Source organism: Oncorhynchus kisutch, linkage group LG6, assembly GCF_002021735.2.
Source record: "Oncorhynchus kisutch isolate 150728-3 linkage group LG6, Okis_V2, whole genome shotgun sequence".
In the NCBI taxonomy this organism is placed as follows: Eukaryota; Metazoa; Chordata; class Actinopteri; order Salmoniformes; family Salmonidae; genus Oncorhynchus; species Oncorhynchus kisutch.
The window spans coordinates 16,640,533-16,668,346 of record NC_034179.2 but is presented as its reverse complement, the minus strand read 5'-3'; the positions used below and the strand labels follow the sequence as shown (position 1 = coordinate 16,668,346).

At 42.8% G+C, this 27,814-nt stretch overlaps 2 protein-coding genes across 2 annotated transcripts in view; one reads left to right on the top strand and one right to left on the bottom strand.

Annotated features, from left to right (window-relative positions):
- Positions 1 to 40: 40 nt before the first annotated feature.
- Positions 41 to 12,917, bottom strand: LOC109892412 (E3 ubiquitin-protein ligase Praja-2). The gene is made up of 9 exons (XM_020484923.2): positions 12,791 to 12,917; positions 8,006 to 8,200; positions 6,536 to 7,571; positions 5,901 to 6,062; positions 5,118 to 5,303; positions 4,775 to 4,886; positions 1,977 to 2,091; positions 847 to 962; positions 41 to 598 (listed from the first exon to the last, which is right to left on the bottom strand). Exons 2-9 carry the CDS (start codon positions 8,196 to 8,198, stop codon positions 473 to 475), a joined length of 2,046 nt encoding a protein of 681 aa, XP_020340512.1. The 5' UTR covers positions 8,199 to 8,200; positions 12,791 to 12,917; the 3' UTR covers positions 41 to 472.
- A 7,272-nt stretch (positions 12,918 to 20,189) lies between these two features.
- The window catches only part of LOC109892411 (alpha-mannosidase 2-like), a 58,528-nt gene continuing 50,903 nt past the window's right edge, over positions 20,190 to 27,814 (top strand). The window contains exons 1-3 of the mRNA XM_020484922.2: positions 20,190 to 21,141; positions 22,038 to 22,301; positions 24,157 to 24,301. Of these exons, the coding sequence (XP_020340511.1) occupies positions 20,998 to 21,141; positions 22,038 to 22,301; positions 24,157 to 24,301 (553 nt within the window). The 5' untranslated portion in view covers positions 20,190 to 20,997. The remainder of the gene's footprint in view (positions 21,142 to 22,037; positions 22,302 to 24,156; positions 24,302 to 27,814) is intronic.

Here is a 27,814-nt window from a genome sequence, read left to right as displayed (position 1 = left end):
TTCTACAGTGGATGTATACAAACTCTTCATAAGGAAGTTATTGGTTTTGATAGTTCAAGACTTACCCACACTACAGCCTTTATTGAAACATTGGAACCAAAATGATTTTGAAGTTAGTACAATGTGAGGGACATAAGCAATGCTTTCATCTGTATTAAAAATGTGCAAGTAAAATCTTAAATGCTTTAACGAAAATCTAGGATAAACAAAAATTGCAATTTCCTCATTTCATATCCTTCATTAAAACATACATTTGTAACAAAGACTTGACATTATACAGATAATATTTTCTCAGAAAATAAGCCTGAACTGTCTCTCAGACATAGATCTTGTTTACATGTGCAGAACTAATTCAATCTCATTCATAGAGTTACATTGCAGAGAGCGACAATGAAAGAAAAAGTAATAAGAATTATTTTTCATTGAAGCGTTGCAGGCCTCTTTTCTGGCTGTTGATTGGTAACCAGTGGATTCACCGCATTCCGGCTGTGCTGTGAGTGGACGGTGGGATGTCCTGATCCGACACAAACGAGGTGTTAGCAGTGGTCTCCATGACAACAGGTGACAGTATGTGACGACAGACAGGGCAAGTCCCAGACTAGAGAGAAAAGATACCATAACAGTCAGTATAAACATTTCCATATCATCACTCAAAATACATTGACACAGACCAGGAGCTAGACTGAATATAGGCTGATGCCACCACCCTCATCACTTAAAGCACATTTAAATTACATGATTATGTGCAGTACAGGCCATGTACATAAAGGCTTTAGGAAGGAGAGTCTGAATGGGCTTCACTAAGTTATTCTCCACACACAGAGGCCCTCAGTCAATCACACATACCTTTTGGAGCCAGAGAGTCACGCAGATCTTGTGGAACATGTGGTGGCACGGCAGCTGGGTTGCAATCTCGTCTTTGACGTACTCACCACAGCAGATGGCACAGCAATGTTCCTGACCTAGAGAGAGAAAGGAAAAAGGCGAGAGAGAGAAAGACAAGGATAAAGAGAGGCGCACAAGAAGAACTAATCATAAGTGTCCGAGAGTGGCGTTGGGCCATTTGTCACTACATGTTCTGCAGCCCCGGCCTCATCCACTCTGTTCTGTATTCACAGCCCCACACGTTTACATTCCATCAGGCTCCATTCACTCGATCCACAAGCACACAGATGGAACCGCTCGCTCTGACACGGCATGACAAATGGCGGCCATCTCGACACCTGCTTACCGCAATTTATTCCCGGGGACACGCGGCGTGTCAAACTTGACGAGAAACCGGACACATTTACATTATGTGCCCATCATTCATACGATGCATTGCTTTACGCATGGCAAGTTATTTCTTATCGTGACACCACATCGCCTTTCTTAATCAACATTGGATCAGTAACAGAATATTTCCATATGGAATACATCGATGTGTTGAGACAAACAGCCTGCAGATGTCTTTATGATCCATTTCATGCAGACTAATGAGCACAGTGCTCTGAGTCCATATATTAGCAGCTGGTTTCCTTCAGTGTCAGTCTGGACTGGATTGCCGGTCCAGCCGGCTAATAGTAAAAATTAGTGCAAGACTGAGGGTGGGGATTTACAGAGTGGACAGTCCCACTAATTATATGTCTTTTGATCCTGATACAAAAGGCACTCCATGTTGGTATTAACCACTGCATTAGCTAGGCCATTTACACTAGCTAGCACATGTCAACATTAAAATAACTAATCTTACTCCTTCCACCACTGGAAATATGGGTTTGCTTGATCTTTTTCAAAGAGCATTGTGAATTATGACATTGATGGAATCCTTGAAGGTATTGCACATTTAGCAGTATTTCACCTCTTACACCAAGAATGACGGAGTCTCGTTGTCAACGCTAAAATGGGAAATTGCACACAGCCAATTCAAAGGAAGCAGAGGGAAGGGCTAGTCTGTTTGGTCCTAACACTGTGGTCTTCTAGCAATGTGAACTTACCAGTGGGGTCCTCCAATATGGTGATCTGAGGCAGACACTCTATAATCTGTTCTGTAGCCGGAGGGTGGGCCTGCTCCACATCAATGGCCAGGGACTCCAGGTGGGCTAGAGCTGCCTGTGAACCACAACAACATCAGGTGCCAACGTCCCTATGTATTTACATGGATGCGTACAATGTAATTAAAGTGTAGGTAGGTAAACATTGTTAAGAAGGGGTACAGACAGCAACAAGTTATTAGTAGTATGTACGGGATATGCATGGTATACATCGTCCAATGAAATGCTCACTTGCAGGTTCCTTCTGGACAATGCAACAACAAGAAAAATAAAATATATTCTAGGATAAGTATTATACAGGAAGGCACAATTTATAGTACAATATTTACACAAGCAATATAATAAGTCTGGTAGCAGCAGTTGTGATGTGTGCTAAGGTGGGGAGAATCAGAGCATGTGTTCAGCAGTCACATGGCTTATAGATAGAAACAGTTTTTGAGCCCATTGGTATCAGGCCTCATGCTCCGATACCGTCTGCCCAACGGTAAAGAAGTGAACAAGCTCATGGCTGGGGTGTGCGAGTTCCTTGATGCTGTATGCTTTCCTCAGCCACCGTTTCGAGTAGATGTCCTGGACGGGTGGGAGCACGGTCCCAGTGATGTATTGGGAAGTCTTCACCCTCCGCTGGAGTTCCTTGATGCTGTATGCTTTCCTCAGCCACCGTTTCGAGTAGATGTCCTGGACGGGTGGGAGCATGGTCCCAGTGATGTATTGGGAAGTCTTCACCCTCCGCTGGAGGGCCTTGCAGTCGTGGATAGAGCAATTCCTGTACCAAGCAATGATGCGACCGGTCAGGATGCTCTCGATGGTGCAGCGGTAGTATTTGGAAAGGACCGCCTTAGGAAGTAGAGACACTGTTGTTGGTCCATGACAAGTCCTTGTGATGTGGACACCGAGGAATTTAAAACTTGTATCTCTCTACTACAGTCCCATTGATGTGGATTGGGCAATGTTCCCTCTGTTTCCTTAAGTCAACAATAAATTATTTTGTTTTGCTGACGTTGAGGGAGAGGTTGTTCTCATGACTCCACAATGCCAGTTCACTTACCACCTCCCTATAGGCCGACTCATCGTTGTTGGTTATCAGGCCTACAACCGTGGTGTCGTCAGAAAACGTGATAGAGTTGGTGAGGGGCAAAGTTCATGCAGTCGTAGGTAAACGGAGTGCAGCAGAGGGCTGAGGAGGAGTTGTTGCCAATTCTCACAGCCTGTGGTCTGTCCATCAGGAAGTCCAGGATCCAGTTGCAAAGGGTAGTGTTTGGTGTCGAGCTTGGAGGGAACAATAGTGTTGAATGCTGAACTATTGTCAATAAAACAGCACTCATGTAGTTGTTCCTTTCCTCCAGAATGTGTTACTGCCATCTTCCGTGGATCTGTGGGAGCAGTAGGAAAATTCGAGTGGGTCCAGTGTGCCTGGCATGCTGGCTTTGATGTGGGCCATGACCAGCCTCTTGAAGCACTTCATGATGACAGAGGTTAGCGTGACGGTTTTTTTTTCTTTGGCACTGGGACGATGGTCTCCTTAAAGCAGGTGGACACTACAGCCTAGGCCAGGGACAGGTTGAAGATGTCCGAAAAGACGCCCGCCAGCTGGTCAGCACACACTCAGAAGATGCAGCCAAAGATGCCTGAGCCGGCGGCTGTGATTCTTCACACTTGAGTTTCTCACGTCAGCCTCGGAGAGTAGAAGCACCTGGTCACCCAGAGCAGCGAGAATCTTCCTGGATGGCTCTGTATTGTCTGCCTCGAAGCAAGCATATAGAATGTGTTAAGTGCATTGGGGAGGGAGGTGTCAGTGGGTACCGCACAGCTGGATTTACCTTTGTAGTCTTTGATAGTCTGTAGTCCTTGCCACATGCGATGTGAGTGATTGGACGTACATTAATTCAAGATTGAGTCTGTCTTTTTGCCTTCCTAAGTCGGAGTTCGTTCTGCTGACATTGAATGCTGCAGTACAGGCTCTCAGCATTGTACGGATATCTCCGTTCATCCAGGGTTTTTTGTTTGAGTATGTCCGGATTGTTAGTGTGGGTACATCACCAACACACTTCCTAATAAAGCCTGACAATGTGTATTCCTCAATGTTGATGGATGAGTCCTGGGTCGACGAATCTTTGAGCATATTCCATTCAGTATTCTCTAAACAATCCTGCAGCATAGAGTCTGCCTCCTCTGTCCAGCACCTCACTATTATCTGTGTTGGTGGCACCCTCGAGTTGCTGCTTGTAGGCGGGGAGTAGGAACCGAGAGACGTGATCTGATTGGCCGAAGTGGGGCGGTGGAAGGCTTTGTACGGATGTTTGTGTATACATGGTCAAGCACAGCGGATCCTCTTGTGGGGAAGGATACAGGTTGGTAATATTTTGGGAAAATTTGCTTTAGGCGGGCTAGGTTCAAGTCACCCAAGTCTTGCTGGTTAATGATCTTGTACAGTTCGCTGAGTGCCACCTTGGTGTTTGCTTGTGGCGATATGTACACAGCTGTGATACCACATGTGAATTCCCTCTGCATATAGTGGGAGGGGGTGGTAGTTTAGCATCATAAACTCTAGGTCAGATGAGCAGGAGCTCAATGTGTCAACATAGGATGGCACAATCTTGAAAAGCACACTTGAAACAAAAACGTTTAGAGATGGAATGGTGAACAAATATGATCCTAAGACCTTTCTGTCTGCACTTGTGTCATGTGGACTTGATTAGAGTGACTTGTGTCATAGTAAGAGTCTAGGGTTTTAGCCTTACCTCCATAGCTTGGGCCAGACGCTCTTCAAGAGCCATGTATGTGAGGAGCTGAGGATCCACATAGGAGATAGCCTGGGCCATCCCAAAGCCCTCTCCAAAGTCATCTAACAACCTAAGATGAAGCAAAAAAATTATTATTTTTCAGATAACGTTATTCCTGGTCAGGAAACCTCCTGGCCCTGCATACATCTACCACGTTGCAAATGTCAACTCATCAAAGTACATTACAGGAGTAAAATGTCAAACATTCTACACACCTCCAGAAAATGATCACAAAATCACAATAGAAATCTATCCATCTATCTCTCACAATTTGGAGTTAAAACTCCAAATTGTTCCCCACCTCCACTCAGCGTCCAGGTCCTCACTCAAGCTGGAGTCATCCTCCAGGTTGTTGTTCCCATCCAGGATGAAGAGGCCTGGGTGGACAAAGTGACTCATGCCATCTGGGTCTTCGTCACTACTGCTGCCCGTCTCCTCGTTGTACATCAACCACGGTATCTCTCCCTCCTCCAGAGGGGTCGGCTCCCTGCACAGAGCGCGCACACACACACACACACACACACACACACGGGTTGATTTCATTGGGCACCAGACTGAAGAAAACTGACAAACAGGGAGAGACTTGTCCAATAAGAAACAATCATTTCCATTTTGTGCCCTTTGATTAAATGATATACATGTACAGTAGTTGGCATATCTTAGCTAGTTAATCATCAAATCATTATCCATGGAAATGATTCAGCCTACCTCAACTGATTTAATTTATTAATGTAAGACCTTGCTTGGAGACTGTGCTGCTGTGCCACTTAATCGTTATTCCAGCCCACACCTTGGTTCCACATCACAGCATTAACACATGGAGGTGTCTGAGGGTTGGCTGTGCTTACCAATTACATTATACACTATAGAATATATAGTATACATTAGATATACATAGTTAAATGCACTGGTCCCCCAGTCCCAATTTTAATACTTCCCCATTTAACTACTCATATCTGCATTACTCTAGATTAGTACATGAATTTAGGCCACTCCCAAGCCATTGATAGCATTTATCATAAGTGACCGTATAACGCTGTATTATGTTGCAGTTATCAGGAGTGACCCGTATTTTGCTGCTTACTCAGGGGGCAGGCTGAGCTCGGGGACGTCCTCAAGACTGCTGCTGTGCAGTTCGTCCAGGCCGGGCAGCGTCACCCAGCTCTCCTGACTGGAGCCACGCTCCTTCTCCAGGCCAGAGTCCGACGTCCACAAGGCTGACCACTCCCCCTCGCTGCACTCCGAGCTAGACACACAACACACACATGCGTCAGTCCACCTAGTAAGCACCCCCACCTAATCTGCTTAGCAGAGAGGTCTCAGCAGTAAAAACACATGCGCTTCGCTAGCAACCTCCGCTTCCTCAACCCTCAGTTGACACTATCAGGACAACAGACAGCTTCGTGTTCACACTTTCACAGAAAGGCAACAATAGGATTGGGAGTTGCAAAGTCAATGATCATCAGAGACCTAGAAAATGCCTTGTCTAACATTTATGTATAATTCCAAATGCAGATAAACTATAGTGGAATGTTAAACTGATATTTTCCTATCACAGAAATCCAACACTTATGATTAGATCCCACTGACCATTATATATAAAATATATATACACAAATACACTAATATATACACACACGGTCTTGTACTATTTTACTACAATCTATGAGCAATAAAAGGGTGATATGTAAAAATGACAATATAAAAGGTATATTAAACCTTTCCTCAGCCTTCATGAAAGGAACACCCGTCTCATTGAAGTCCTCCAGCTCTTCCCAGATGTCCTTTTCATCATCAGAAATAAATTTGCTACAAGCTTCTCCATATTCACCCCTCCTCTCGATAGGGCTAAGCCCATATGAATCAGTCGGAGGGTAATCAAAGAGAAACTCCTGGTTTGGCCTTTCCGTTTGTGTCAGGAAGAATGGCGGTGCGGACACACACTTGGTCTTGGTGGCCTGTTTGGCTGAGCCACAGTGTGCCTCCTCGCCATGAGAACTCTTCCACTTCTCCAGGTGTGTTTCACTAGTCTGCTTACGAATTTTGGGCCTAACCACCATCTCTGACTGGGTCCCCCTCTGGTCGTCGTTCCCCAACTCAGCAGGACCTTTGGGGCCAACAGTTGCTAGGTCCTCTGGTGTTCGGAACTCAGTGCTGATTTCCAGGTGATCTGTTCTGTTGTGTTCTGATATATTCCACTCAAGAGGGATTTCTTCTGTGTTAGAATCTGATCTAGGATCTGTTCTAGAATCTTTCACTGACTCAGTGTCTCTGAGGGAACAGTCTGTCGTCCCTTCACTAGATTGTGTGTACAAATACGAGTGCAAACCGCTGAGATAGTCAAACTCTTTACCCAGCTCGAAGATCATGTCATCCAGTCTTTTCTGGAGACCGTGAGACTCGTCAGAACCCTGTCCCCCCTCATCCTCGCCGCCACTACTGTCCGGCTCGTAAGCATCAATATTTACAATGCTCAATATGCTGGAATTAGAAGGGTTGCTGTCCTCGTCCTCGGGGATAGGCCATGCACTAGCTTCTGCACTTTTCTTCGAGCCACCATTTTGGTCCTGGTCTGAGGCTACAGGTTGGTCACTCTTTTTGTAGTGGATGGAGTGGGCTTCCGATGACTGCCTAGAAGTTGACTGTTTCTTGTGGGGAGGATCTTTGCCAGATTTGATTTTCACCTCTGGGTGAACCGAATTCGATGAGACAGGAAAGATGGCGTGAAGCATCGAGGAGATGTTTCCTTTTGAAGCTAGAAAGGAGAAAGGCATTTAGTTACAGCTAAAACATCTACTATTACCATGACTTGCCAATACACAACTATTATACTTGCTAAATACTGACATAGCATGCAGCAGCTACAGCCAGCCACCATTTATGGAGCAGATTGGGGTTTATAGGCTTAGCTGCTCACACTGAATTCCATGTCACAGGATAAATGGATCCAAACCTGCCCCGGTGCAGTGGGTGCAGCACTTATTCACATGCTGCTGCTCACTACAGGAGTTGCTTAGTGGTCTGCCATGATGTCAAAGAAATAATAAACATAACTTCAATTGATTTGTTGACCTTGATATCATGTAGAAATATAGGCCTGACTCAAATAGCCTACAAGCTTGACCCTCAGCTATTCAATACACTGCAAATGGGACTTAGTCATATTTATCTATTGCACTGTGAACGTACATATGGAATGCGCTCTACGGACACCGTCCATTTCCGTATCGGGCCAATCCTCCACGCTGGCTGGGTTCCTGTGCTTGGCAGAGGTTGGACGGAAGCTAACGTATGCATGCCTCCTGCCGTATCGCCTTCCTGTGATTGTCTGATGTCCACCAGGTGGTTTGGGCCAGGCTGGCTTGCCAGCTTCCTGACCCATCACTACAGAGAGAAAATAACAACATTGCAACTTTTAATTTGGCGCCTTGTGTTTCAAAGAGTGACTGATGGTCTACTTTCAGGTTCGATTAAACCTACTGGGTGATTCCATGCCAGCAAAGCCAAAAATATTTTTGGTACCTCAGATTATTCTGGCAATTCTCACATAGAAACTTAATTGAAAGGAAGAATGTTTAACATGCTTTCTACATTTGCATTGCAAACATTTTTTTTTAGATCCTGATGAAGTTGACTTCAGCCCTAGAGTACAGTCACTAAGTATTAACAACCCTTAACTTTTATCACATTGTTATGTTACAGCCTTATTCAAAAAAATGTATCCCCCCTGCAATCTTCACACAATACCCCATAATGACAAAGTGAAAATAAACAGAAATACCTTATTTACATAAGTATTCAGACCCTTTGCTATGAGAATCGAAATTGAGCTCAGGTGCATCCTGTTTCCATTGATCATCCCTGAGATGTTTCTACAACTCGATTGGAGTCCACCTGTGGTAAATTGAATTGATTGGACATGATTTGGAAAGGTCTGAGGCTACCTGTCTATATAAAAGGTCCCACAGTTGACAGTGCATGTCAGAGCAAAAACCAAGCCATGATGTCAAAGGAATTGTCCGTAGAGCTCAAAGACAGGGGGCACAGATCTGGGGAAGGGTACAAAAACATTTCTGCAGCATTGAAGGTTCCCAAGAACACAGTGGCCTCCATCATTCTTAAATGGAAGAAGTTTGGAACCACCAACACTCTTCCTAGAGCTGGCCACCTGGCCAAACTGAGTAACCGGGGGAGAAGGGCCTTGGTCAAGGAAGTGACCAGGTGCCCAATGGTCACTCAGACAGTAGTGATGCACCGATAACATTTTTGGCTGATACCGATATTTTCCTTGCCAAAAAACCTGATACCGATATTTAATTGTTTTGCGTCCTTTTAAGCACTCTAGTAGTTAAATAGTTAAGACACACACGGACACAGAGGTCTAAGGCACTGCATCTCAGTGCAAGAGGCTTCACTACAGTCACTGGTTCGAATCCAGTCTGTATCACATCCGGCCGTGATTGGGAGTCCCATAGGGCGGCGGCGCACAATTGGCCCAGTGTTGTCTGGGTTTGGCCGGGGTAGGCAGTCATTGTAAAAAAAAAAGTTCTTAACGGACTTCCCTAGTTAAATAAACAGTTACACACACACACAGAGAGAGAGAGAGAGAGAGAGAGAGAGAGAGAGAGAGAGAGAGAGAGAGAGAGATCAAAACGTTTTTGGCATTCACGTATGTCCCCATTACCAGTAAAACATAATCAAAACCTATTTCTTTCACTTACTTCCTGTGCTGTTTCATTGTTCATTTGTTTCATTCTCAACCAGGATTTCATCAAACATGTCAAGCAGTGACGTTTCAGCTGTCTGTCCGTGGCTTCTCTTCCTCGGTGTGCACTGTCAATGTGTCCGTTTCCATCTTGTCCAGCGGTGTATGTAACATTTCACGTAAATCCTGTTTCTTGTCTGCATCGAAGTAGTGGTTCTTGTACATAGAGTCGAGCATGGTGGCGACAGAGTAAAGAGAGAATGCCACCGAACCGCTTGTTCACAGCCTGTGTCGGCAGTTTGTTGAGCAGGCGTTTCTCGAGTCAGTTGTTCAAATGGAGCTAGCTAGTGTGTTCATGTTTCCAAGTTTCATACATGTACAGATACATCCTTGATGAAAACCTTATCCAGAGAGATCAGGACCTCAGACTGAGGCGAAGGTTCCCCTTCCAACAGAACGACACTAGGCACACAGCCAAGACAACGCAGGAGTGGCTTCGGGACAAGTCTCTGAATGTCCTTGAGTGGCCAGAGCCTGGACTTGAATTTGATCGAACATCTCTGGAGAGACCTGAAAATAGCTGTGCAGCGACACTCCCCATCCAACCTGACAGAGCTTGAGAGGATCTGCAGAGAAGAATGGGAGAAACTCCCCAAATACAGGTGTGCCAAGCTGATAGCGTCATACCCAAGAAGACTCAAGGCTGTAATTGCTGCCAAAGATGCTTCGACAAATTACTGAGTAAAGGGTCTGAATACTTATGTAAATGTGATCTCAGTAAAAAAAATAAAAAATTAAGTACACATTTGCAAAAATGTCTAAAAACCTGTTTTTGCTTTGTCATTATAGGGTAGTGTTTGTACATTGATGAGGAGGAAAAACAACGTAATCAATTTTAGAGCAAGGCTGTAACATTACAAAACATTGAAAAAGTCAAGAGGCCTGAATTCTGAAATAGAATTTCACATGAAATCTATTCATTCAACATAAGAAATATGAATGTTAATATCCAGGTTGAATCACAACCGGCAGTAATTGGGAGTCCCTTAGGGTGGTGCACAATTGGCCCAGCATCATCAAAGTTTGGCCAGTGTAGTCAGTCATTGTAAATAAGAATTTGTTCCTAACGGACTTGCCTATTAAATAAAACATCTCAAAAGTATCCTTTTTGATTTTGTTCATTTGAAGACATTGTTTGGAACAATATACTCTACAAGTACATCAGATTTCCAGTGGGCTCACTACTAATTCTGAAGATTTGATACATTTTATAAGCACCACCAACACAGTGAATTGGAAAATGGATTCAAAGGGGACTCCCTCTGCTGGTAATTTGTTGAATGTTTAATCCTAAAGGAGGGATGTGATTGGTTAATGACCTCATTTCTATGTATAAAATGAGTCATATCATTAAAAGTGCCAGAGAGATCACTCTGGAAATTTGACGTGTTTGAAGAGTATATTGTCACAAATATGTCTAACAAATAAGCTAAATCAAATGGGGTACTTTTGAGATACATATTTATTTATGTTGAATAAATAAGAAACATTCAGAATCTAGACATAGTCCATATTGTCAAAATAGACCTATTTGTCTAAAAAGAGTTAGTGTGAGAATAACTGCAACACTGCTGCAAACCATAACATTAGTGGAGGCCTTCTTTATACTTAAAAACAGTCTGGAAAAGTTAGCAAATAAAAGCAAAACAACAAATAGGATTAACATGACATGAAAGCAAAGTAAACATTCATGGACTTGCTAAAACAATTGTTCAACTAGCTACAGATGTGACCAAAATTGACATGAAAGGGGAGAAGGTTTTATACTACCAAATTCAGTACTAACAGTTAAATTATCCCAACAAATGATAGGCCTATATGAAGTGATTTCAGTGCCAACAAAATTTGCATTTGGATTCCATATTTCTTTATTTGTATTAGGATATTGAATTGAATATTTTTGAATTTGTAATGCACAAATTGAATCATGGAAATCAGAAATTTAACTTTCATTCCACGATTTGAAACTGAATTGAATAAATATTGCATTTCATTTTGAAATTCAATCCGTTCAATATTGATATATTTGATTTCAATATGGTAGATGTTGCATTCATCATCTGTATCAAGTTTACAACTGATAAACTTGAAATTATCAAAGTTTCATATATAAACATCTCAGATTAATTCATATTCGGTTTTAAAATGCAGCTCATAAAATGTAGATTCAAAACCAGAGACAACATCCTGGAGAACAGAGAATCAAACACTCACTGTAGTAAACAAACTTCTGGCCGTTTTTGAAGCCAATGTGGCATGTTTAATTTATTTCCTACCAATGAATTTGGCTCTAGCTATTATGACACATTCTTGAATGCTAAGACTCTCTGGCGCATTGGCGTGCCTTATGTTCCCCTCTATGATGATCACAGGCTTAGTTAGAAGGCCCACATAAGAATATAGTTGAAATGCCCTGTCATAACCCTTCTACTGATAGCCTTTCCACTCCCTATTTAATCTTGCTCTTGTGACGGTTTATTTATCCCAACCTACTACATGAATTATCCCAAACTGCTGCGTTAATTAGCCTAACCTGACACAAAAAGTCAAATCTGACGTTAATGTGACAAGAACTAGATCCCTTCTAGCCATGACCTCTTGGTGACTGACTTAGTTCGAACCTGGTCTCCTGACTGTAAAGGACACCAATTTAGTTGATTCAATTATTTTACAAGCTAGCTTGATAGCAAGCTAATAGCAAACAAACACTTTGTTACATTTAAGCAAACTAGACAGCAATGAAACGGAATAAGCAATAGCGTAGCTAACTACATAATTATTGAAACCGGCTTGCCATTGTTGTCTAGCTAGCTTGGTTGCAAAGTTGTTTTACTGACGTCATTCGCTAGCTAGATAAATTGCACAGCACCCAAGACAAATAGCTATAGTTTACGATAACAGTCAATCTAGTCCGCTGGTTATGTGGCTGCTAGTTGACATATTATTAGGGTGTATTTTCAGAAAATAAGATTCGTGTTTAGTACACGAAAAAACCCATGGCCTTGGCCTAACGTTAGCAAGCTAACGGTATCGTGTTATGCTGGCTAGCTTGTCAAAAGAGCTTCTTCCTCGTCCAGTTAGCTATCAATTTCCAAACGCCAAGGGACAAAACGGTCCACTTGTTATTAATCAAACATTACCGGTCCCAATATTGCTTGTTTCTTTTAACCTATAGCGACATCCATTATTCAAAGTAATCTCTGTATTACCTGTCCCCCAGGCTTTCTCTCCGTCCGAAACTGCGAAAAAAAACAGTAAGCCAACGTCATCCGCAAACTTAGTGTCATATGATAGGATTTGTCCAATCAGTTGCCAAAACAGCACTGGCAATCGATAGCCTCTTAGGGATCCGCCCCCTTTTTCCAATTTTCGCCTAAAATGACACACCCAAACATAACAGCCTGTAGCTCAGGACCTGAAGCAGGGATATGCATATTCTTGATACCATTTGAAAGGGAACACTTTGAAGTTTGTGGAAATGTGAAATGAATGTAGGGTAATAACTCATTAGATCTTGTAAAATATAATACAAAGAAAAAAACATGTGCTTTTTTGCATTTTTTTTCTACCATCATCTTTGAAATGCAAGAGAAAGGCCATAATGTATTTTTTACCCCTACCTTTATTTAACCAGGTAGGCCAGTTGAGAACAAGTTTTCATTTACAACTGCAACCTGGCCAAGATAAAGCAAAGCAGTGCAACAAAAAACAACACAGAGTTACATGGGATAAACAAACATACAGTCAATAACACAATAGAAAAATCTGTATGCAGTGTGTGCAAATGAAGTAAGGAGGTAAGGCAATAAATAGGCCAGTAGTGGTGAAGTAATTACAATTGAGAAATTTACACTTGTGCAGACGAGGATGTGCAAGTAGAAATACTGGTGTGCAAAAGAGCATAAAAACAAAAACAAATATTATTCTAGCCCAGGCGCAATTTAGGTTTTGGCCACTAGATGTAACCAGTGTACGTGCAAAGTTTTAGACTGATCCAATGAACAATTGTATTTCTGTTTAACATTTTGTATCAAGACTGCCCAAATGTGCCTAATTGGTTTATTAATACATGTTCAAGTTCATAACTGTGCACTCTCCTCAAACAATAGCATGGTATTCTTTCACTGTAATAGCTACTGCAAATTGCACAGTACAGTTAGATTAACAATAATTTAAGCTTTCTGCCAACATCAGATATGTCTATGTCCTGGGAAATGTTCTTGTTACTTACACCCTCATGCTAATCACATTACATTATCTCAACTGTCCCGCGGGGGACCCACCGATCCTGTAGAGGGGATTTAAACCGTGCATCTACTATAATAAGAGAGAAGAGCAGGACACCTCGAGAGCACCCTTACCTGCTGATCTATAAATTACGTCTCCATAATCTAGCATGGGTAGGATGGTCATCTGAATCAGGGTTAGTTTGGCAGCTGGGGTGAAAGAGGAGAGAATACGATAGAGGAAACCTGAGAGAAGGGCAGTGTACCATCTAGCCATACTCCCAAGTACTTGTATGAGGTGACTACATCAAGCTCTAAACCCTCAGAGGCTGTAATCACACCTGTGGGGAGAGGGGCATTCTTCTTACCAAACCAAGTGACTTTTGTTTTGGAGGTGTTCAGAACAAGGTTAAGGGTAGAGAAAGCTTGTTGGACACTAAGAAAGCTTTGTTGTAGAGCATTTAACACAAAATCTGTGGAGGGGCCAGCTGAGTATAAGACTGTAACATCTGCATTTAAATGGATGAGAGAGAATCCTATTGCCTGAGCTATGTTGTTGGTGTAAATTGAGAAGAGCGTGGGGCCTAGGATTGAGCCTTGGGGTAATCCCTTGGTGACAGGCAGTGGCTGAGACAGCAGATTTTCTGACTTTATACACTGCACTCTTTGAGAAAGGTAATTAGCAAACCAGGACCAAGACCCCTCAGAGACACCAATACTCCTTAGCCAGCCCACAAGAATGGAATGGCCTACCATATGAAAAGCTTTGACCAAGTCAATAAAAAGAGGAGAACAACATTGCTTAGAATCCAGGGCAATGGTGACATCATTGAGGACCTTTAAGGTTGAAGTGACACATCCATAGCCTAGCGGAATCCAGATTGAATAACAAAGAGAATACTATAGACATCAAGAAAGCCAGTCAGTTGATTACTGACTAGTTTTTCCAACACTTTTGATAAACAGGGCCTATAACAGTTAGGATCAGCTTGATCTCCCCCGTTAAATAAAGGACGAACCGTAGCTGCCTTAAAAAGGTCGGAGATAGGCTTGGCGATGATAGGGGCAGCAACCGTAAAGAAGAAAGGGTCTAAACCATCTGACCCAGATGTTTTTTTGGGGGTCAAGTTTCAGGAGCTCCTTTAGCACCTCCGACTCAGTGACTGCCTGTAGGGAGAAACTTTGTAGCGGGGCAGGGGAAAAATAGGGAGAAGCATCGGGGATAGTCACATTAGAAGCACGGTGGCTAGGAAGAAATGCAGGTGTAGCCAGCCACAAGACTCTATGGACAGAGTCTCCCACCTCAGCTGTAGATCTCTGCAGTTCATCCAGAGTGATCATGGGCCTCTTGGCTGCATCTCTGATCAGTCTTCTCCTTGTATGAGCTGAAAGTTTAGAGGGACGGCCAAGTCTTGGTAGATTTGCAGTGGTCTGATACTCCTTCCATTTCAATATTATCGCTTGCACAGTGCTCCTTGGGATGTTTAAAGCTTGGGAAATCTTTTTGTATCCAAATCCGGCTTTAAACTTCTTCACAACAGTATCTCGGACCTGCCTGGTGTGTTCCTTGTTCTTCATGATGCTCTCTGCGCTTTTAACGGACCTCTGAGACTATCACAGTGCAGGTGCATTTATACGGAGACTTGATTACACACAGGTGGATTGTATTTATCATCATTAGTCATTTAGGTCAACATTGGATCATTCAGAGATCCTCACTGAACTTCTGGAGAGAGTTTGCTGCACTGAAAGTAAAGGGGCTGAATAATTTTGCACGCCCAATTTTTCAGTTTTTGATTTGTTAAAAAAGTTTGAAATATCCAATAAATGTCGTTCCACTTCATGATTGTGTCCCACTTGTTGTTGATTCTTCACAAAAAAAATACAGTTTTATAACTTTATGTTTGAAGCCTGAAATGTGGCAAAAGGTCGCAAAATTCAAGGGGGCCGAATACTTTCGCAAGGCACTGTAACAGACTGACCCTAGCCCCCCGACACATAACCTACTGGAGGCTGAGACAGGAGGGGCCAGGAGACACTGTGGCCCCATCCGATGATACCCCCAGACAGGGCCAAACAGGCAGGATATACCCCCACCCACTTTGCCAAAGCACAGCGCCCACACCACTAGAGGGATATCTTCAACCACCAATTTACCATCCTGAGACAAGGCCGAGTATAGCCCACAAAGATCTCCACCACGGCACAACCCAAGGGGGGGGGGGGCGCCAACCCAGACAGGAAGATCACGTCAGTGACTCAACACACTCAAGTGACGCACCCCTCCTAGGGACGGCATGGAAGAGCACCAGTAAGCCAGTGACTCAGCCCCTTGTCTGCGAGTCTGCGTCTCTCACATGGGTAGGCTAGGTAAAGCTCCGCCTTATCTCAGCTCACTGGTCACGATGGCAACACCCATCCGTAGCACGCGCTCCAGCAGGTGTATCTCACTGATCATCCCTAAAGCCAATACCTCATTTGGCCGCCTTTCGTTCCAGTACTCTGCTGCCTGTGACTGGAACGAATTGCAAAAATCGCTGAAGTTGGAGACTTTTATCTCCCTCACCAACTTCAAACATCAGCTATCTGAGCAGCTAACCGATCGCTGCAGCTGTACATAGTCTATTGGTAAATAGCCCACCCTTTTCACCTACCTCATCCCCATACTGTTTTTATTTATTTACTTTTCTGCTCTTCTGCACACCAATATCTCTACCTGTACATGACCATCTGATCTTTTATCACTCCAGTGTTAATCTGCAAAATTGTAATTATTTGCCTACCTCCTCATGCCTTTTGCACACATTGTATATAGACCCCCCCTTTGTTTTCTACTGTGTTATTGACTTGTTAATTGTTTACTCCATGTGTAACTCTTTGTTGTATGCTCACACTGCTATGCTTTATCTTGGCCAGGTCGCAGTTGCAAATGAGAACTTGTTCTCAACTAGCCTACCTGGTTAAATAAAGGTGAAATAAAAATAAAATAAAAAGGCAGACCATTCCATAAAAATGGAGCTCTATAGGAGAAAGCCCTGCCTCCAGCTGTTTGCTTAGAAATTCTAGGGACAATTAGGAGGCCTGCATCTTGTGACCATAGCGTACGTGTAGGTACAGTATGTACGGCAGGACCAAATCGGAAAGATAGGTAGGAGCAAGCCCATGTAATGCTTTGTAGGTTAGTAGTAAAACCTTGAAATCATCCCTTTCCTCAACAGGAAGCCAGTGTAGGGAGGCTAGCACTGGAGTAATATAGTCACATTTTTGGGTTCTAGTCAGAATTCTAGCAGCCGTATTTAGCAGTAACTGAAGTTTATTTAGTGCTTTATCCGGGTAGACGTGGGTGAACAGGGAGTACAGGAAGAAACTAAGCACACACCCTTAAGGGGTAGGTGTTGCCCACCCTTACCACCTGGAATTTCAAGATCCAGTAGCAGAGGGAGGTGTTTAGTCCCAGGGTTCTTAGTATAGTGATGCTCTTGGGGGCACTATGGTCTTGAACGATGAGCTGTAGTCAATGAACAGCATCCCCACCTAGGTGTTCCTACCATCTTTACTCCCCACACATGCAAAGCGCTAACACACCCTCCATTTGGCAAATCTAAATCAGAATTCTATCCTCCTGATTCATTGTTACAAGCAAAAACTCAAAAAGGAAGTAACAATACGAATTTGGTCCGATGAAGCACATGCTAAGCTACAGGACTGTTTTGTTAGCACAAACTGGAATATGTTCAGAGATTCATCCGATACCACATTAGTCACGGTGTCACGGCATTCTTCCTGGGAAGGAGAGGACCAAACGGCAGCGTGGTGTGAATGCATCATTTAATAGATGACGACAAAAAAAAAAAAAAGAAGTAAACTGTACAAAACCAAATAAACAAATAACGACCGTGAAGCTATCCTAGGAACTGTGCTGACACAAGCAACTAACATAGACAATCACCCACAAACAAACAGTGAAACCCAGGCTACCTAAGTATGATTCTCAATCAGAGAAAACTAATGACACCTGCCTCTGATTGAGAACCATACTAGGCCGAAACATAGAAATCCCCAAAATCATAGAAAAACAAACATAGACTGCCCACCCCAACTCACGCCCTGACCATACTAAATAATGACAAAACAAAGGAAATAAAGGTCAGAACGTGACACACGGTTTCATTAATAACTGCATCGACGACATTGTCCCTGCAGCGACCATAATTACATATCCCAACCAGAAGCCATGGATTACAGGCAACATCTGCAGTGAGTTAAAGGCTAGAGCTGTCGCTTTCCAGGAGCGGAATACTAATCCGGAGACATAAGAAATAATGAACCATCAAACAGGCAAAACATCAATACAGGGCAAAGATCAAATCCTACCATAATGGCCCTGACGCTCGTCGGATGTGGCGGGGCTTGCAAACTGTCACGGATCACAACGGGAAACCCAGCCAAAGGGAATCCTTTCCAGGTGGGAAAGGGCAGTGTGGAGTGCAATAAAGATGGCGTCAACTGTGGATCTGTTGGGCCGGTATGAATTGGAGTGGATCTGGAGTGTCTGGGATGATGGTGTTGATGTGAGCCATTACCAGCCTTTCGAAGCATTTCATGGCTACAGATGTGAGTGCTACAGGGTGATAGTCATTTAGGCAGGTAATCTTGGGCACAGGGACTATGGTGGTCTGCTTGAAACATGTAGGTATTACAGACTTGGTCAGGGAGAGTTTGAAAATGTCTGTGAGGACACTTTCCAGCTGGTCTGCGCAAGCTCGGAGTACACTTCCTGGTAATCCGTCTGGCCCTGAGGCCGAGTGAATGTTAACCTGTTTGAAGGTCTTACTCACATCAGCTACGGAGTGTGTAAACTCACAGTCGTCCAGAACAACTGGTGCTCTCATACATGGTTCAGTGTTGCTTGCCTGGAAGTGAGCATAGAAGGAATCTAGCTCTTCTGGTAGGCTCGCATCACTGGGCAGCTGGTGGCTGGGTTTACCTTTCAACCCCTACCAGGCAGTCTCCAAGGCCAGAACTCTTTGACAGCCTCCATGCTGGCTGCTACTCCTCCTCAGGAACAGCCTGCTGCTAGGTGAGTCTGGTGTCCCTCTTTAGTTCACAATACTTCATGACTTCATTAGAGATACATTTTTAAAAAGTTTACAGCAAATTTCCTGCAATTCTGCAGATTTATTTTTGCCATGGGGTGGAGATAATTTCTGCAGTTTTATAGCTAATCTCCTGCAATCCTACGCATTTTGTAATGACTTATGCCATATGATATCTGAGTGAGAATGACTAACAAAATCATTGTGGGCCCCCTAAAGGTCATGGCCCCTGGGCACCTGCCATGCATGCCCAATCGGTATTCGGCCATGATTACTGCAAGGTTAGGTAGCTGGCTAGACTAACTACCAATCTATAAATTGTTAACTGACATGGCTAACTGAGTGACTGTCAGTGACTGAAATAACAAGAGGAAAAGGGCTGACGCACAACCAAATTTCGTAATTGCACCAGGTGTATTCTGCTATTCTTACTGTTAATATTAAGTTTAGACCCCGACTAAGGTCCTACATTTTTTTTAAAGTAATTATAATAATTGTTTTTTGGGGGGGATATGTCGCCGCATATCGGCTGGGGGCCCTAATCGGACGCTTATGTCACTTATGTCTAGAACTGGCCCTGCACACCAGGCTAAAGAGGCTTCATAGAAATTGGTTCCTAAATCAGCTTGAGTTCCAAGCAAGGGATGGGGATCTTTGAAGCTTTCTCCACCAGAGAAAATATTAGAAGAAACATTTATATTTAAGAACATTTACCCTGCAGCAAGATAAGGATTAATGAAGCAAATCTTTAAACGCGTAAATTAATTCTGCCAAATGTAGATGATTTGACCTTGATGATACAATTACAAAAGTTGATCAAAAAACAATTATTTCGTGTTATTATTATTATAACTATTATTATAACTTTATTACGCCTAATAGAGATAAACAGATGATAATTCACTCTCCAAATTAACCCATTCATATATATTTTTTACCTGTTAGATTTTATACAAATTATGCCATATTTTTCGTCACAAAATGATGTCAGAGTAGGCGTATACAAGTTTCTGTTCTCCTCTACCCCACTGCCTGGCCTGGAGAATGAAGGGAGACGCTTCTCAGTTGTAAGATTACGTTCACAAAGGAAACTGGTAATGCTAAGAAAATATTAATTGCGCCTTCGCTTTTCTCAATCCATAATTTGCTGACTTAAATTTGTGGCGTTTTCAACTTGTTTGCCTCTAATATTACAATCATGAGGGAGTAAGGAATTAATATTTGTCGGTGCATGGAGCTTGTTCATTTCCACAAACGCTCCTGATTTTTCCAATGATATGGTGTCACATCTGGAACACTGTCTCTCTTTTTGAATTCCAAATGTTGAAAATATGAACGAGATCATGTAGTAGTGAAGCTGGCATTTGGAGAGCCGTTAAACATCAGGAGCGGGTGCTGAACATGCCCATGCAGCTGTTTTAACAAGTATCTAAATGAGTGCTTCTGGAGTTAATGGCCAACTTTTCGCTACACCAATGAATGATTGGAGTGGAGACGAATTTCTGGAAAATGCAATAGCTGAATATGATAGGAACTAGGAAGGGCAAGGAATGCAAACCTATGGATTTGGAAACGTTCCATACGCGTTGTGCTCTGGTCTAAAAACTCATCCCCCTCTTTACCTGTGCGTCCCAAATGATAAAAGTTGTGAGTCGGTAGGCGGCGCACGTTCATACCTATGTTTTTCACTTCCTTACTTCATTTGAACAGAAAACAAATGCAGGAATGAGACGGGGTTGTCGGCACTGGCCAACACGATCTACTGAATCACAACTATTTCGTAGTGAAACTTCGCGACTGGGGACGCATTACCTTGTTCCAGCCATGATTCAGGCTACCTTTGGGTGACATACCGAGCTTTTTAAAGCTGGTTGTTCATAGAATGAGTGAATGTGGACAATTATGTTAGTTCCGTCCTAACACACTAAAGAAGAGTGAATAACTATTTTGGGGGGGATTAGCATGAGATTTTTCTGATCCTCACCGCAGAGTCAAGACATCGATCATTCCCGGAGGGTGATCTACATAACTATAGGTTACATTGCGGCCAGTCAACGTGATCAGCTTCGATTCACCTGGCAGTTTCGATTGTAAATGATGATGAAGCTCAGTCGGCAATTCACTGTTTTTGGAAGTGCCATATTCTGTGTTGTTATCTTCTCATTGTACCTGATGCTGGATCACCTGCAATTAGACCATACAAAAAGTCCAAACAACGGCGGGGATAAATTGCAAAATGTAAGTTTTTCCATTTCGTTGGCTGTTTGATTCAGATAAGCTACTTATTTTCTCACGTTTTGCAATCTAGATCAGACATGCATGTATAAGATCGTAGCGTATAACTTGAGTGCAACGTTGTTTTTACATGGTTGCACAAATATCAATGACTTTGTAAAGTAGCCATTTCCTCAATATCCTATCTATGTTGTGTAGGCAATCACATAGAGAACTGCCGTTGATTTGCTGCTATAGGCTTACTAATTAGCCTACAATGTTATACCGTTACATTGTAGACCTATCCAAGGTTCAAGACCATGTAAACACATTTTCAACTGTAGCCTGTACAGTAGGCTACATACTATTGTTGTGTTACATGATAGAGTTATTGTCTTGCAACAGATATGGTTCAAATGAACACACACACACACAAAATGCAAATTGAGATCTTATCGTGGGCCGGGTTGTGTGTTGCATAATTCCATTCCTGAATGAGTGAAAACTAGTCTTCCTAAGCATACGGGTTGCCTCCCACAATATTAACAATGTTCCAGTATACACCTACATTATTATACACCCAGTGCTTTTGCCCTAGGTCTGAGATTTCTGAGACTAAGTGAAAACTGGTAAAAGTGGTAATGTTTGTGTAACAAGAAGGTGACTGTCATTTAAGTCTTAAAAAATAACCCTATATACACTTTGTATTTATCGCTGTGGATGACATAGGTCCTCATTTTGGTAACCCTACAATAATGTTAAATTTATAAAGGTTTACAATTAGTTTATTGGCAGTCAATTAAAATATTAATAGGCTCATTATAGCTAATTTATAAACATTCATTGCATAATTATATGCATACTGTATTGTATAAAGCCAGTAAACTTGTTCTCCCCTGTCCCTCCTTCTTGTTCATCAGGGCCAGTTGTCCATCCTGCAGGATAAGATTGACCGCTTGGAGAGACTACTATCTGAGAACAATGAGATCATAGCCAACATCAGGGACTCTGTGATCAATCTGAAGGAGTCGGTCAAGGATGGCCGTGGGGGTCTTGACGGCGGGAACATGAGCCAAGGGCCCTATCTAGAACTGCTGGCTTCGCCTCCACTGGTCCTCCCTATTGACTCACAAGACTGTCAGTTTGCGACAAGGGAGTTCTCCAAGCCAGCAGATGGGGTGCAGGTAAGAGTTTTATAAGGTGGATACAATGAGAAACAAACAGTTCAGGTATTCGTGTAGCAACATTGTTGCAGGGTTGAACTGCGATCGTATCTGTTCAACATACTCCAGGGAAAGTTTGAAGTAAACAAACCTCCATGCACACAGTTAACTGCCAGTGTTTATTTTTATTGAACTCTGAATTTCACCTCTTAATAAGATACATCATTATATAAAGAGACACCATAATGATGTCATTACCATGATGCCAACCTTCCATGCTGAATTGCTCCCACCATCAGTGTGAAATATGAAGCCTTGTAATAGCCATGGGGACGATACTTATTGCAATGTGTCGTGGTTATGGTGTTGAAATGAAGGACAAAATGTTAAAACCATTACACTACTATTACACTACCATTACACTATGTGCCAAGAATATGTTATTGAATATTTTTCCAATTAATATTATGAGCACACAGACCGCGTAATGCATTAGTATACAGCTCGAATGAATTCAAACAGGTGTCATTTGAAAAGGTTTGGTTATATTATCTGGTCTGGTTGGACTATCCTTTTCCTTTCCAGGTTGTCCATCAAGTCAGGTGAGGTATTGAATGCCAGCTCATCGGAAATGTTTCTGGTTGTATATGTGGGAAACGTAAGAGGGGACTGCAGTTTGACTTGAAAGACAGGTTTCTTTAGGAAGAGTTAATACCTTTAGTTACAGTTAAGTCACTCTATACACAAGAATGTCACAGATCGAAAAGAAACCTTTCACTCCTGTGCTTAAATAGACAAAATGAGACACCATATGTCTGTATATACATCAGGGCTCATCAACTAGATTCAGCCGCGGGCTGATTTTTTCATGAGAGGATGGTTGGGGGGCTGGAAAATAGTTACAAATCATTTGTAGACTGCAAATTGACTGCAAGAAGCCCAAACAGATATAATGTTTGACTTAAACATAATCATTTCAAACTTTGCTTACATTTATATACGATCACGTCTCTATTATGGGTGGGAATACTTGGGAACAGATTTCTTCAATTAAAATCGCTTGGAGCTGATTTCCTGGTGTTTTTACAGTCTTTTATGTCTAACAATGAAAATTCCCCAAAATAATAAATATATATATATAATAAAAAAATAAAAACATTTGTTTATGATTATTTTTTGCTCAAAAGACAAATAAATAAAATCACATTTGGCCAGCGGGCCGCCAGTTGGGGAACCCTGATATACAATATATCTTATCATATTTGTTCTTGACATCAATCATGATAACAAGCTAATTTCTATGATTTGTATTCCTGTTATTAAAATCATGGCTTTAGTTAGTGGCTCTCGTACCATAGAGCAGACAGACATTATTTAATCTTGTCCTCTCTGTATCACATTCCATTCATTCCATCATTTTATTAGGGCAAAAGACAAAGACATTTAAGTTAGTGTGAGTCCCAAAGAAACACCAAGCGGTCTCAGTTTGCAGCGGAATTTCTATCTCTCACTTGCATTCTTCTGACCTGCTGATGTCACAGATATGACTGTTATCGTACACATATTTTCAGGAACAGATACACTGCTTTCTTTCTTTTCTCTGTGGTGGATGAGGCACTTAACTGCCACGGTGACTTAAATTAAACACAAAACTGAATCAAATACATGAAACTTCCTTGAACAAATTCAAGAGTTCATAGCCTAATAAAGTGAGGCTTTGCTGCAAACCAGACATTTCAGTCATTTATTTAGCAAATGCTCTTATCCAAAGTGATCATCGAATCCACAACCCTGGCGTCTACCTACTGAGCCAGGCGTGGCCCTGTTTACCTCAAGAATATCCCACTATTTGTTTTTATTGTTGTTTATTTTTCAGTTGCTAGATGTGTATGACCTCCTGACCTTTGACAACCATGATGGGGGAGTGTGGAAACAAGGCTTTGATATCACCTACCAGGATAATGAATGGGACAGCGAGCCACTGCAAGTCTTTGTTGTGCCCCACTCACACAATGATCCTGGTAAGCAGTGCACTACTTCTGAGCATTAAACGGACATTACACTCCAAAATCAGGTTGTAGTTCTTCACAATCGATGGCGTGGGACATGTATTTATCTTGACACAAGACTACTTTAGAAGTTTGAAAACAGTTGCAAAATGTTTACTTTGGAGTATATTGTCCCTTTAAAGCTAACCTGGAAACACTGGACATTGTTCTGTGACTTCTCTAATGCTTTGTTTTCTCTACTTAATGCAGTCACACCTTGTGCAGACAGGAAGCAAGGCGTGGGCCGCTCCACAGCAGTGTCAGGATTCATATTTCGCTCCTTCCTGGGTTAATTGTGTTTCCTGGTTTGTGAAGGGAACAAGCATTATACCACAGCACATAACATAAAGCATAACAAGCATTATAGACGGGTCAACCGACAACGTCACAAAAACGATGCATGCGCTTCAATGGGGCAAAAGGCTGTGTGTCATGATTCTGGACGGCCAGATAGCTACCAACAATGACAAGAAGCTGCCATGTGGGGAATCGTAGGTGACTCATTTCTTGTTTTGAGGAGGTTTGATTGATGTCACGTCTATGCTAATATGGCTACAATTCGCTACCTAGCTAACCAACAACTGTAACAATGTATTTGAGAGACGACAGGTGCTCATTGTGCAAATGTATTTATGTTTTCAATAAGTATTGGAGACTAAATATAGTTTACATGTTGTCAACAATCTTAGCCAACCCAGTCTGTTTTGCACCATAGTTGCGCACATGTCTGTTTTGTTGCTAAACAACCAACCCGTCTATACCACAATATAAACTGGGTGGTTAGAACCCTGAATGCTGATTGGCTGACAGCCGTGGTATATCAGACTATATACCACAATATGGCACCAGGTTCCTTATTGTCATTATAACCTGGTTACCGATGTAATTAGAGCAGTAAAAATGACAGTTTTGTCATACCCATGGTATACGGTCTGATATACCATGGCTGTCAGCCAATCAGCATTCAGGGCTCAAACCACCCAGTTTATAATGTGGCATTGCGGGTTGCTTAATTATACAACATGAAGATGTGTGTGGGGTGGCACCACTACTGTAACAATGGAAAAAGAGACCTATCCTATCGGTTTTGACCATCAGTGTGTTTGACCTTTCATTATAAAAAAGGGCTTTCTTTCTTTCAAATGGCCTGATATTTATTGACAAGATGACATAGAGCAATTTATTAAAGTCTTGTCCTGTTACCTTTAGAAAAAATAATTACAGTACCAGTCAAAAGTTTAGACACACCAACTAATTCAAGGGTTATTCTTTATTTTTACTACTTACTACATTGTAGAATAATAGTGAAGACAAGCGGTACCGGAGCGCCAAGTCTCTATGTCCAAAAGGCTTCTTAACAGCTTCTACCCCCAAACCACAAGACTCCTGAACAGCTAATCAAATGGCTACCCCGACTATTTGCAATGTCCTCTCTCCTCCCACCACACCCTCTTTTACGCTGCTGCTACTCTCTGGTTATTACCTATGAATAGTCACTTTAACTCAACTTACATGTACATATTACCTCAATTACATGTACTAACCTATGCCCCCGCACATCGACTCTGTACTGGTTCCCCCTGTATATAGCCTCCACATTGACTCTGTACTGGTCCCCCCTGTATATATCCTCCACATTGACACTGTACTGGTTCCCCCTGTATATAGCCTCCACATTGACTCTGTACCAGAACCCCTTGTATATAGCCTACACATTGACTCTGTACCAGAACCCCCTGTATATAGCCTACACTTTGACTCTGTACTGGTGCCCCCTGTATATAGCCTCCACATTGACTCTGTACTGGTTCCCCCTGTATATAGCCTCCACATTGACTCTGTACCAGAACCCCCTGTATATAGCCTACACATTGACTCTGTACCAGAACCCCCTGTATATAGCCTCCACATTGACTCTGTACTGGCTCCCCTGTATATAGCCTCCACATTGACTCTGTACTGGTTCCCCCTGTATATAGCCTCCACATTGACTCTGTACCAGAATCCCCTGTATATAGCCTCCACATTGACTCTGTACCGGTACCATCTGTATATAGCTTCCACATTGACTCTGTACTGGTTCCCCCTGTATATAGCCTCCACATTGACTCTGTACCAGAACCCCCTGTATATAGCCTCCACATTGACTCTGTACCAGAACCCCCTGTATATAGCCTCCACATTGACTCTGTACTGGTTCCCCCTGTATATAGCCTCCACATTGACTCAGTACTGGTTCCCCCTGTATATGGCCTCCACATTGACTCTGTACTGGTACCCCCTGTATATAGCCTCCACATTGACTCTGTACCAGAACCCCCTGTATATAGCCTCCACATTGACACTGTACTGGTTCCCCCTGTATATAGCCTCCACATTGACTCTGTACTGGTTCCCCCTGTATATAGCCTCCACATTGACTCTGTACTGGTTCCCCCTGTATATAGCCTCCACATTGACTCTGTACTGGTTCCCCCTGTATATGGCCTCCACATTGACTCTGTACTGGTACCCCCTGTATATAGCCTCCACATTGACTCTGTACCAGAACCCCCTGTAAATAGCCTCCACATTGACACTGTACTGGTTCCCCCTGTATATAGCCTCCACATTGACTCTGTACTGGTTCCCCCTGTATATAGCCTCCACATTGACACTGTACTGGTTCCCCCTGTATATAGCCTCCACATTGACTCTGTACTGGTTCCCCCTGTATATAGCCTCCACATTGACTCTGTACTGGTTCCCCCTGTATATAGCCTCCACATTGACTCTGTACTGGTTCCCCCTGTATATAGCCTCCACATTAACTCTGTACTGGTTCCCCCTGTATATAGCCTCCACATTGACTCTGTACTGGTTCCCCCTGTATACAGCCTCCACATTGACTCTGTACTGGTTCCCCCTGTATATAGCCTCCACATTGACTCTGTACTGGTTCCCCCTGTATACAGCCTCCACATTGACTCTGTACTGGTTCCCCCTGTATATAGCCTCCACATTGACTCTGTACTGGTTCCCCCTGTATATAGCCTCCACATTGACTCTGTACTGGTTCCCCCTGTATACAGCCTCCACATTGACTCTGTACTGGTTCCCCCTGTATATAGCCTCCACATTGACTCTGTACTGGTTCCCCCTGTATACAGCCTCCACATTGACTCTGTACTGGTTCCCCCTGTATATAGCCTCCACATTGACTCTGTACCAGAACCCCCTGTATATAGCCTCCACATTGACTCTGTACTGGTTCCCCCTGTATACAGCCTCCACATTGACTCTGTACTGGTTCCCCCTGTATATGGCCTCCACATTGACTCTGTACTGGTACCCCCTGTATATAGCCTCCACATTGACTCTGTACCAGAACCCCCTGTATATAGCCTCCACATTGACACTGTACTGGTTCCCCCTGTATATAGCCTCCACATTGACTCTGTACTGGTTCCCCCTGTATATAGCCTCCACATTGACACTGTACTGGTT